Source organism: Peromyscus californicus, unplaced genomic scaffold (genome assembly GCF_007827085.1).
Source record: "Peromyscus californicus insignis strain IS unplaced genomic scaffold, ASM782708v3 Scaffold_1__1_contigs__length_55948999, whole genome shotgun sequence".
Taxonomy (NCBI): Eukaryota; Metazoa; Chordata; class Mammalia; order Rodentia; family Cricetidae; genus Peromyscus; species Peromyscus californicus.
Genome location: NW_026294492.1, coordinates 39,243,126 through 39,255,850, shown reverse-complemented (window position 1 = coordinate 39,255,850; position 12,725 = coordinate 39,243,126). Strand labels below are relative to the sequence as shown.

Below are 12,725 nucleotides of genomic sequence, written 5' to 3'. Positions count from 1 at the left end.
GTGCATAAACATACCTTGAACAAAAGTAGAAATATATATACAGTATAACAAAATTAACTTTTAATTTGTATCAATAAACTAAAATCCATAGCAATATAAAACATTTTAAACAAGTTGTTACTCTTTATCCTATCATATCTATAATATCCCCTTTTCTTCTTTAGAAAGAGATTGCATTTATAATCAATGTGCTTTAAATAAAAATAAATATTCATAAATAATATTTTGGGAATTTCAGCAGAGCTTCTCATACTACTTCCTGCTGATAGAGGGCGCTGGTAATCTTATGGGGATCCTGAGAAAATTAAGAATTATGGTCAAGTACCGACTGGCGTAGTCTGTGAGGCTGCATTGTCTCAGCCAGTTGCTTTGAAGCTGTTTTTGATGTTGATCATCTGGAGACCTCTCAGGGGGTCTTGGCTGATCAAACCATATTAGCCTAGAAATAATCCGCAGATTCTCATCTTCTGTAGAAACAAAAGCAGAACCTCTTTTGCAAAGTAACGTATCCTTAGACACAAATTTTGAAGTCAAGATACCTTTAAAATATACATATTGGTTTAACTTAGTAGCTTTTACAATCAAATGTCTCTCTGCAGTTAAAAATCCCAAAGACAATATAATCCAGACTCTCAGTTTGATTCCCATCTTTATATGGCTTATTTTTTATATTACCTTTACTGCCTCTTTAAAGACTTTATTTTTTATAACTATTTCTTTATATAACATCTATATTCATTTTCCACTCTCTTCCAAACCTACATACATTTTTACACACACTGTATACCATTTAAAGTCTCATTCCATCTGAATCTGCCTTATTGTTGAATCTATATTGCTTTAAACTGCAGTGGTTAGTACTGAAGCAGCAGCCTTGGCTGCTGACTCCACCCATCTCAGCTTTTCAACATGGTGGAGATAATTCACCACCAGCTCTGGGAGCCATGCTGTCCGCTGACTCTGGGAGGTCTATGCTTCTATGAAAGCAGCGTGTAGCCCAGAAACTTTTTTTTTTTTTTGGTCTGTACTAGCAAAGGCTAAATCCAGCACTCAGCATACTGCGTGGCTTGGAGACACCTCTGTGTACCGTGGTGGGAATCTGCCATGATGCAGGTCAAGCCCACACACTGCGGCAAACCTTCCATACTGTAGCTCACAGCTTGCCTGAGAGACAAAACTAGGAAGCTGTTTTTAGCTCCATTTTAGAGTCTTTTTTTTAAAGCTTTCTCAGGTTTTAGGTGGAAACTCTTGCCCCATGTTGGGAAGCCAAATGTAGTAGGAAGGTTTCTCCAGTCCTGCCCAGCTCCATGGTCCCTCAGCCACTTATAAAATAATCATTCAGAGGCTTATATTAATTACCAATTGCATGGCCTGTGGCAGGCTTCTCATAAGCTAGCTCTTATAACTTAACCCATTTCTATAATCTATATTTTACCACATGTTCCATGTTTTTACCGGTCTGCTGGCATCTTGCTCCTTGGGCAACTGGCCAGTGTCTCCTTCCAGACTCTGCCTTTTTCTTCCTGTCTATCTGCTTGTGTTTCCTGCCTGCCTCTAAGCTGCCTTAGCCAATACAGCTTTATTTATTAACCAATCAGAGCAACACATATTCACAGCATACAGAAAAACATCCCATAGCAAATCATAGTCAGGAAAAGTGTGTGTGTGTGTGTGTGTGTGTGTGTGTGTGTGTGTGTGTGTGTGTGTATGCAGAAGAACAGGGCAAAAATGGGAATAGTAGTGTAGTTATGTCTCAAACAACACTGAACAAGACTTACTTACTTTGACCATGCTGATAGAAATGTATATAAATTTACTTAAAATATTATGAGACTTTCTGTGTGACTTTTTTTTAGAAGCTTGGTTGGGTAGTTTTTGCATGTGAACTCTGTAGGCAACAATGTCATATGGCAGCATCTAAAGGTTAGACACATGTGCTGCCACTGAATGTTGAGAGCTCTTTAACAGGACTCTCCAGAGTCAATTCAGAAGCTAATGGTGCTCTTAAAATCTGTGTCCAGAACTCAAGTAGCAACACTTTCATATTCTGTTCCCTCAAAGCCTCACAATTCAGCTCAGGTTCCAGGTAAGGGCAAATAGATGGTTAATGGAAAGACAGTTAAAGAGTTTGCAATAATCTTTAATCTACCAGCAACTACATTAGGTAACAGGGTAGTATTTTGGGAATATGAAAGTTTGTTTCATCGGCTATCTAAAGTTAATCTGAATTACATACATATTCCAAACTCAAGTAGGAAGGCAAAATTAAGAAAAAACTGATCTTTGGTTTTATATTGCTGGCTTTTGGGAAATGTCCTTAACAAATAACTAGTAGCCCAGTTTAAATTGTCCCTGATCAATTTTAATGCTTCCATCTTATTCCATGGGCAGATCTTTGAACATAAAGAATAGGTACCTGCACTTCCACCTCTTCTACACTTGAGAGAAAAAGGAAGATCCCAAAGGAGAGGGGGATGGAGTTTGAGAAGAGAGAGTAGAGCACCTACTTCAGTAGCAGAGCTGCTCAAAAGAAGGTTTGCCTAAAGAAAAGGGGAAAAATAACCGAAAGATCTCCTAGAGCACAGAAGTTGAAAAGCTCTAAAACAATGAGGAGAAATGGCACACGGGCCAGCAGAGCTGACTCATTAGCAGCAGAGTGAAGGCTCTTCAGTGGGCAATAGTTGATGCACCAGACCTGCAATCGACAGGGACCCCGGATCTGAGAAATTATAATTCGAAGATGAAGACTAGAAAACGTACCTGGAACACCTGGATTTGTTCCTTCTAGTGATAACAATGACTGAGAAGTGTTAACAGTTAGGTTTGTATACATGGCGTACCAAGAAGTCTTTCTAAGCTTGAATACAGGATCTGAAACACAGAGTCAAGAATGCCATCAAAATCTGTCTACAACAAGTTGGAACATCCAACCTGCTGCAAGTGGAGCAGGGGTTTTGTTGTTTGGTTTTTTGTTTGTTTGTTTTGAAAAATCAAGAGCTTAATTTTTAGTGTCTAAAGCTTGAGATGCTGATTAAGTGGGCATCCAAGCAGAGGCTGCCGTGAGGTCTCAGAGAAGTAACCAGAACACAGTGTTGGACTCCCAAGGCTTGCCAGGCTCATGTGCAGTGTAAGGGAAGACAGAAAAGAACACTGTAGGTACTGAGTCCGCGGGTGTCCCAACAGGTGATGGTCAGGAGGACCTTGAAAATAAGAGAAGGTTTCAGAGTTAAGAGGCAGATAATAGTAGATATGGAGAAAATCATGAGGAAAATAACTCTAAATTTATATGGAGTTAAAAATAACCAAGAGTATAAAAGCATAAATTAGCAAAACAAGAAGCGTTTAAATCCAGAATCACAACTGGAGACTGTAGCATCCTTCCCTCAGTGACGACAGAATGGGGGTGGTGAGGATCAGCAAGTGTAGAGGATTTGAATTGGAATAAGCAAATTTGATTTAATTGACAAGGAGAAACACATAACATAGTTAAGTAGCCAGGCGCTGGTGACACATGCCTTTAATTCCAGCACACTGGAGGTAGAGGCAAGTGGATCTCTGTGAGTTCAAGGCCAGCCTGGTCTACAGAGTGAGTTCCAGGAGAGGCTCCAAAGCTACACTGAGAAACCTTGTCTCAAAAAAAAAAAAATCATAATTAAGTACTACCTAAAGGCAATTGCTGCTTCTACCTGACTATCTAATAGGGGATCAACAGCCTGGAGATCATTAGTAGTAGATAGCCACTTCTGATCCCAGGACTCAAAGAGCAAGTGACAAATAGACTTCCTGTAGCCAAAGAACTAGAGAAAGTTAAAGAACTAGATCTTTAGCTGATCTGCTCCGTAGTGTCTAGAAGTAATTCAGATGCTGCCTAAGGCAAGAAGGAATAGGAGGAGATGCTCTCTTGCCAACCCCCAGGCTTCTCGCCCACAGTTAACAAGGTGATGTATGAAAAACAGACCTGGCAGGGGTCAGCCCTCCTGCAGTGCTGAGCAGAGCACAGATAAGGGCATGGAATAGACACAATATAAACCAGGCAGGGGACAGGCATAACACACCCAACGATTTGCCCTTTGTCATAAGAACCACAGGAACTTGTTGAAGAATTTGAGGTCATAATCTGTCTAGCCTTCTAAAATTTTTGTTCAAGTTATGGTGTGAAGACTGTACTGGAAAGAGGAGATAGATGGTCATGGAAGAAGTGTTATGGTCCATTTCATCTGACCACGCAGAGACTCTGGTGACCCTCACCGAAGTAACGAAAGCAAACTAAAAGCCAGTTGAGAAGATACACTGGTGTCCAAGGAAAGAAGAGGGAAGAATCAATGATAACTCCCAGGTTTCTATCTGAATATCAGGGGAAGGATACAGGAGAAACCTGTTGAAATGGGGAATAAGAGGAACACGTTTACAAGAAAAGTCCAGTTTTGATGCTCAGGCACATCATCAAAATCATGGGCTCCAATGGAGAAGGGGGTGTCTTGTTTGAGCTCTGAACCGGCATACGCATTTGGAAGCCATAGCCACATACCCGATAATGTGAAACTGAGGGACTAGGGACAAGATTGGATAGATACCAATGTTCAAATGACAGAAGAGGAATAAAATAAAATTAAAAAATCAGAAAGAACTTAAGGAGAATGGAGTGCAAAATAGAGCATTTCACAAGACATTTAAAGGGTCAAGATGGTGGGAACCCAGAGGAGGCCTTGGTCAGCACTATTTCTATAAGAATGAAGAGGAAGATCAGTGGTAAACAGAGCCGAGTGACATCATATACAGACAAACAACCTAAGTTTGGCTGGGAAAGAGAGGTGACAAGGGAGCAGCAGTCAAGGAGATTTCACTGGACACTAGGAAGCCATGATAAACCGTTGAGCAGGAGAATGGCGTGGAAGGGAGGAGGGGATTCTTTGAGAATGCCATTTTCACCCGCCTGTGAGAACATATGGGGCAGCAAAGACATATTCACACTTCGAGTTCTGTTTCTCTGAGTGCCTACTGCTTTGACTTACAGAGAAAGTCAGCATTAAAACATTCTTCTTCAAGTCCATCCAAGGGTCCCCTGGAGGTGCTGAAAGGAACCATCCAAGCCATACTGCCCCCATCAGGAGCACCCACTCACAACCACGCCATGGTCTCTACAGGGCCAAGATGGTGTCATTTGAACCTCCTTGGCCTTACCAGCTGATGTTGACTTTGAAGGTTACAGCTGCCAGTGTTGATACCAGAAGGGTACCCCCATCACTAGTGTGGATCTCAGAAGCTTCCAGGAATAGCAACCAGCCTACTGTACCAGCTCCTACCAAACGTCGACTAGCTCACTCAGCCAGAGACACTCTTACCAAGCTGGCCTCTGTGTGAGCATGTGCACGTGCGGACATGCATGTGTGTGATGTTTACTCCTAATAACTGCCAGGCATTGAGTATTGCCTGTGTATTCCTTCACTGTGGATCTCTATGATTTCTATCCTCTCCCTTTACAGCTGAGAAAATTGAGACATAGAAAACACATAGTTTGACCAAGGTCACAGATCTAATAGGCACAGGGGCAAGCTATAGATGCATATAAGTCTGCCATGAAAGCCAAGCTCTACCTGCCGCCTAGACTTGAGGCTGAGGCTGAACCTGCCAGACTCCTCTTCCCTGTGTGGCACGCTCCCTTCTCATCGTGTTCTATGATTCAGGCCACAGATTCCAGCACAGTTCACCAGAGAGATTGTTATAGCTGCCCTCATGGTGGAGGAAAACGGTCTTAATCTTGGTCGGGCACAAATCAACTACAGAAGAGAGATGACTGAGTCTACTCACCAGCCAGGATTAAGCCCAAACCAGCCAGGATGCACAGGTCTGTCCAGTTATCAGGGCAGCCCGTTAACTAAATCCTCCCATCAGGACCAATAGGACCAGGACTCCTCCTATGCAAGCCACACATCTTTTTAAGCTGAAGATTGGCCTGGCCCAGGTGTGCTGCTAAGCTGGAGTCTCCTTTCTCACCCATACAAAAATAAAACTCACCTTACTAGAATGTCTGCTAGCTTGTCTATTGACTGGAAGCAGAAAATCTTTGACCCAAAGTGATTGTGGTATATTTTTACCTTTTCTCCTAATAGAGACATCTCAAGGACAAAGGTCCAGTCCCTGCCCAGCCATGGCTTAGAAAATCTGAAGAAGCTGAAGGCCAGATCGACGTACAGCTTAAAGAAGCTTCCTAGTCTGGAAAAGTTTGTCACTCTTGTGGAGGCTAGCCTCACCTACCCCAGCCACTGCTGTGCTTTCGCGAACTGGAGACGGCAAATGTGAGTCCTTCTATGTCCATCCCTGGGTCTGGCAAAGGCCTTCCCGAAGTGGAGAACCTCTACAGACTGGTGACGTGAAAATCCACACGGGGGGGGGGGGGGGGGGGGGGGGGGGAGGTGTTTCTGACTGAAGGGAGGCCTGAGGCATTTTCTGGATCAAAGAGTCAGTCTTGTGGAGGGCAAGAGTAGGCTGGGTTCTTGAGTTCTTTGAAAAATGATCGCAGAGGAAAGGCTGATTCACATGGTGGAGAGTCTACCAAATATTAAACAAGAAAGCATGAAAAACTTCCAGCATGGTCCCTGACTCATACTGATACTTAGCCCCCCCCCACTCACCCCCTTTGCTTTGTGTCAACATTGATTTGTCTTTCCAGTATCAAACTCTATACCTCATAAATGTCCTGTCCCATAAAAGAAGTAAATGCTCAGTCCTACTGACATCAAAGTCTGCTGGGAAGGAGGGAAGCAAAAATGCCTTCCAGAAAGTGTGTGCACACCTGTAACATCTCCCAAGCACACTAAGCCCCTCGGATCCACCCCCAGACTTCAGCAACTCACAGAGAGCACAAAAGTTGGCCTTTACAGAGGCACACACCTAAATGGGATAACCAAAACAGAGCCAGGACCCGGTGGTGGCTCTCTGAAAGATTGTAGTAATCCTAGACAGGATCTGGAAAGGGAGAGACATGGCAGTTTCGGAGAGAAAGTTCATACACTCCAGACATTAAAAGGGTCTATTGGAGGGAGGAAGTTACTGAATATCCCTTTCATTTCCCCCTGAACTCACCAATGGGAACCACTCCATGCAGTCTTACCCACCTGAACAAGGCCTTTCTGGCGTCCTTCAGGAGTAGCCCAGCATCAGCACCGAGGCAGCACCCCCGACAGGTTATTTTACTGTTTAATGCACTCTCGTCAGTTAGCCAGCCTTTAATATACACCAAGCTGCAGTAGCTAATTCACTTGCTCAAATCAAAAGAAAGGCAAGAAAAAGAGCATCAAGACAGTCTGTGCCCTACAATGCTTCCAAAGTAGAGGAAAGTACCTAGACCCGCATGAGGGTCCAGCAGGAAGGGGGCTGCTCCTCAGAGTTAGTGAGCATCACTGGGAAACTACCCGGGTTTAGAGACATCACACAGATTGGCTCAACAGCTGGAGAATTTCTTCCCAACAGCTAGAGCTCTTAAGGGCCTTGGCCTAGGCAAATGGCTTGCCCCTTTATATTCCAGACAAAAATTCTTCTAGCCGATTGTCTGCAAAGACCCTACAATAGAGCACCCTCAGGAGAAATCTCAAAGAATATTAAGGTCACCGTAAGAGTGACTGCTGGTATGCTCTATGGCCCTGTGCCTGTGAACCATAGGAAAGACTCTTACTTTGTTGCTAAGAGACCTCTGACCTTGCCACCTCCTGGTTATGTGGACCAAACCTTAGGACTCTCTCAACCAGAAACCTCAAATTTGCCTTAGGTGCTGCATACCATAAGCTTTCTCTGATCCCTCCAGGTCACTTGGTCCTTATACCTTCTGGGTCCCTGTTATAGCTTTCATGAAGGCCTGTAGGGGTATACCAAAGATGAGGCCCACAGGTCTCTCACCATGTACCCAAATGTGGGTGTTTGGGGTGTTTGTTTGTTTGTTTATTTTTTCACCCAACAGATTCACACACATCACCAACAAACACAAAATGACTTGCTGTCTAGAAGATAATAGCAGAATTTCTTCTAATACAGTGTCATTTCGTTACCTAGCATGTGAACGGAGGTTTGGTAATAAGATTTGTCTTCTAAGCTGTTTCATGAAACTGTGCTTCTGGTCCTGGTTGGGAAATAATACCCACAATATAAATATAAGCCCCATGATGCCTCGGGGTTTGGGCTAACAGCCCTCCTGGACTCCTGTTGAAGTGCTGGGTCAACCACACCCCTTGACCGAGGTCAGATATTTTCTATACTCATCTAGCTCTGTTTTGTTTCTCCTCTGTCCTTTGAGTTCCCTTGCATTTAGGCCATTTTCTTACAACTGCATTTGAAACTGGTGCACCGTGGCACATGCTTCCAGATACACACACAGGCCTAGAGCCCACCATGAACCCAGTGAGCACCATCAGCTGGTCTTCACACTGCTGGCGGAGCCGAGCACTCCCTGCCGTACACAATAGCACCTTCCACCCTTATTGCTAACATTGCAGAGTGAATCATCATTCTCAGCATGATTCCCTTCAGACAAAGGCAGAAACTGGGGCTCCGAGCTACTGAATAACTGGATCAGCATTGACCAAATGAAGCTTCCAAACTTCAGCTCTGCCTGCTTCCAGAGCTCAGGCTCCAGGGTTTTCTCCGGTGCCATCCACTTAGCATCTGTCCCTCAGTGGCTGGAGTCCTCAAGTTCCACTTTTAAACCATCACTGTGCTAACTCCCCATTCCTTAGTCTACTGAGGATTCGCCAAGATACCGCAAGGCCACACTGATTTTCCTCACACAAACTCTCATCCTGTGGAAGCACATGAGGGCGGCTCCTCCCCCAGCCGCCTGCCTCTTCTTGTTTCAACTGTTATCTCCAGGGACATAAGTACCTCGTGTCAGTGGGTGACTTCTGCTTCAAGAAAAGGAGAGCTCACTATTAAGTAGGTCGGTGGTAGCACCGATGATTAAAATCCTCTTTACTAAAGCCAGTAACCCCAGGAAGAGGAGACTTTCTCTCCACAGTGAAATCAGCTCCGATTCCACTGAGCCAGACTGCAATCCACAAGCACCAGAGAAGTTCCTTTCTGCCCCTAGAGTTGGGTTCCAACTAACCCAGAGACAGAATTCAAGCTAAGCACCACAGAATGGCCCTCTTGTCCCCTCTACACCTATCCCAGAGCTCACCTCACTTTAGTTCACTGACTAAACTCAATGATTCCCTGGCTTCCCATTCCAGCCATTTTCAGTTATGTGTGTCAACTGTCCTCCTTAGAGTAGCTGGGACAGATTTGAGAGATCTTTTCAGTGTCTAAAATAAAAGATGACACTCCAAAAAGAAAAGAAGAAAGACAGAATCTCTAAGGTCAAGATAAACTGACTTCTGGCCATTTAATTCATTTCCCAGTGAGGGAAGAGTTCTCCAGGATGCCCCTTCTCAATGGGGGAGGGGAACGCTCAGTCTGCTGCACTGGACACACATGCTCCCGTCCTGTAGAAGCACTTGAGGGCGGCTCCTCTCCCAGTCACCTGCTTCTTGGGGGGGGGGGGGCGCTTTTGAGGGGCTTTAGTGCTCTTTCTCACTTCCCTGCTGTCTGAGTGTGTGTTAAATTTGAGAAAACACTCTCGTTTAACATTCCTGTGAACTCTCCCCTGGAGCAGTAAGGGAAGGAAGAGTAAAGATATATTTTTGAAGAAAAAAAAGATATGTGTTTGATTTCTTTTTTCCATCAAGAGTTCTCCCGTGTGAAAGAGTCACACTTGTTAAGCCTTTACATTACAAGAGTATTGCTTCTGTCCACGCGAGAGTCTTAGTAGATACTTATGCATACACTTATAGGTTGAATATTTACTACCGGGGTCTCATTATCCTGCTGACAAGGTCTCATATATTTGGGCTTAAAAGAAAAAAAAAAGAAGAAGAAAGAAAGAAAAAAAAAGACAGGAAGTTTCCCTGAGAGGACTCATGGCTCCTGAGAGATGTTACAACCTGTGAATAAATGAGGCTCCTTTAAAACTTGCATTTGCTCAGCTGGCCGCCCCCAAGGGAACTATTTCATATGAGAGAACCAGGCTTAATCTGCAGGGCAAATGAATGCCGGAGACCTATTGTCACCTCTGGGGAGTGAGATGATAAAGCACAAGATCCTGGTAGCATTTCAGGAAAATTAACTGGCCTCTCAATAGCCCGAGAACCCAAGAGCCAAAGGATGGGGCTGCCCAAGAATTAACTCCAGACTCTCATGCTCTGGTTCGTGCAGATAAAACTAGCAAATAAGCCCTCATTCATGTCAGAGGACATAATCTCCCAGTGATTAGACTAGAGAATAGGAGTATGTCTGCCCAGGCATGCTAGAAGATACCTGAATGGAGACAGAAAGGAAAGAAGTAGAGATAATATCAAGTCTGTAAATTATTTGCACTTAACAGCAAAGGTTAGCTAGTCCCAGGCGCCTTCCTCCCCACATTCAGGTTGTGGCCAGATGGTTTCCCCTGTGGCCTATCCAGCTCTAGGAATATGTATCCACACATTGTTGTGCTCATTTACAGTAAGCAGCCTTAACCCATGAGTCAGCCTCAAGGGCAGACAAGATGTTGGAAAGTAAAACAATCTCAAGAAGATGCTGCACAAAGATGATAATATATTTGCCATTCTGTACCCAGGATGTTGATTCTATTCCTTTTTGTATTTTTTTTTCTAGCTCTGAACTTCATCCAATTTGCAACAAATCTATTTTAAGGCAAGATACTGATTATGTGACTCAAGCTAGGGATCAGAGTGTCTCTGTGATAGATGATGAACCCAGTTATGGAAAAGAATCTGACGCGATGTACAGTGAATTTGACTATGACTTATGTAATGAAGTTGTTGACGTGACCTGCTCCCCAAAGCCAGATGCCTTCAATCCATGTGAAGATATCATGGGGTACAACATCCTCAGAGTCTTGATATGGTTTATTAGCATCCTGGCCATCACTGGGAACATCACAGTGCTGGGGATCCTGACGACGAGCCAGTACAAACTCACAGTGCCCCGGTTCCTTATGTGTAACCTCGCCTTCGCTGATCTCTGCATTGGAGTCTACTTGCTGCTCATAGCGTCGGTTGATATCCACACCAAGAGCCAGTACCACAATTACGCCATTGACTGGCAAACGGGACCGGGCTGTGATGCCGCTGGCTTTTTCACTGTCTTTGCCAGTGAACTGTCAGTCTATACGCTGACAGCCATCACCCTGGAAAGGTGGCATACCATCACTCACGCCATGCAACTGGAGTGCAAGGTGCAGCTCCGCCATGCTGCCAGCATCATGGCGATGGGCTGGATCTTTGCCTTCGCAGCCGCGCTCTTCCCCATCTTCGGAATCAGCAGCTACATGAAAGTGAGCATCTGCCTACCCATGGATATCGACAGTCCTTTGTCGCAGCTGTATGTTGTGGCCCTCCTTGTGCTCAATGTTCTGGCCTTTGTAGTCATCTGTGGCTGCTACACCCATATCTACCTCACAGTGAGGAATCCTAACGTTGTGTCCTCATCAAGCGACACCAGGATCGCCAAGCGCATGGCCACACTCATCTTCACTGACTTCCTCTGCATGGCCCCCATTTCTTTCTTTGCCATCTCGGCCTCACTCAAGGTGCCCCTCATCACTGTGTCCAAGGCCAAGATCCTCCTGGTTCTGTTCTACCCCCATCAATTCCTGTGCCAATCCTTTCCTCTACGCCATCTTCACCAAGAACTTCCGCAGGGATTTCTTCATCCTGATGAGCAAGTTTGGCTGTTATGAAATGCAAGCCCAGATTTATAGGACCGAAACCTCATCCAATGCCCACAACTTCCACGCAAGGAAGGGCCACTGCCCCTCAGCTTCCAAAGCCACCAATAGCTCCAGTTACATGCTTGTCCGTCTAAGTCATTCAACCCGGAGCTAAAAAGTAATGTGAAAATGGATCATCACCTTGAATGACAATGATAATGAGGAATAGGCCATGGAATCGCTGACAGTGTTTCTACACTTTCACCTACCTATTCTTCCTGGCTGCGTGCACGGCAAATCAGTCAGAAACCGTTAATCTCTCACGTGACTCATTTAAGAACTAAATTATTGGTAACAGCAATTAAAACAATGCACTACAGCAGCATGCTTGTTTTATGCTTCTGTTCAGTTTGTCTCAACTGATTTGGTAAAAACTCGTGTTCAGTAGGCTGAGCAGTGATTTTTTTTCTTTCTTTTTTTTTTTTTTTTTGGAGCTTTACAAATGAGGAAAACAGACTCCAAGAGCTCAGTGACTTGTCTGAAACTGCCTGGTGTATGAGAGGCAGAGCCAGGATAGAGTAACCCAGCTCTGCAAGAATTTCCAAGAGAAATGTCACAACATCATCCAAATATTTATTGAATGCCCATGACAGCTTTGTCATGGGTCAACGTGTACAGACTCAGCTACATCTTCCAGAAACCCCTTCTGTGTGTGTTTTCAGTTAGGGTGGGCCACCCAGAGAATTCTTAGGAAAACATAACATCCAAAAAAAAAAGCAACGACTGTGCTGTGATCAACAGGACACTGCCACAGCTGATTCCACTCAAGGCTGCCAAGGCCACATGGTGGGTGATCACTGTCCCTCCCCCTGGATCCTCCCTTGGGTTCTCTGAGTGAGTTCGGGGCCACTTGTGAGGTTTTAGTACCATGAGGAAGGACAAAACTTCTGTAGGATGCTTTATCACCAAGGTCGGAAGCAACCAGAAC

The 12,725-nt window shown here is 44.6% G+C and overlaps 1 protein-coding gene across 1 annotated transcript in view; it reads left to right on the top strand.

Annotated features, from left to right (window-relative positions):
• Positions 1 to 11,912, top strand: part of Fshr (follicle stimulating hormone receptor) — a 179,323-nt gene extending 167,411 nt beyond the window's left edge. Inside the window, 3 exon segments of the mRNA XM_052746541.1 lie at positions 6,111 to 6,296; positions 10,681 to 11,668; positions 11,670 to 11,912. Of these exon segments, the coding sequence (XP_052602501.1) occupies positions 6,111 to 6,296; positions 10,681 to 11,668; positions 11,670 to 11,912 (1,417 nt within the window).
• The last annotated feature ends 813 nt before the right edge of the window (positions 11,913 to 12,725 follow it).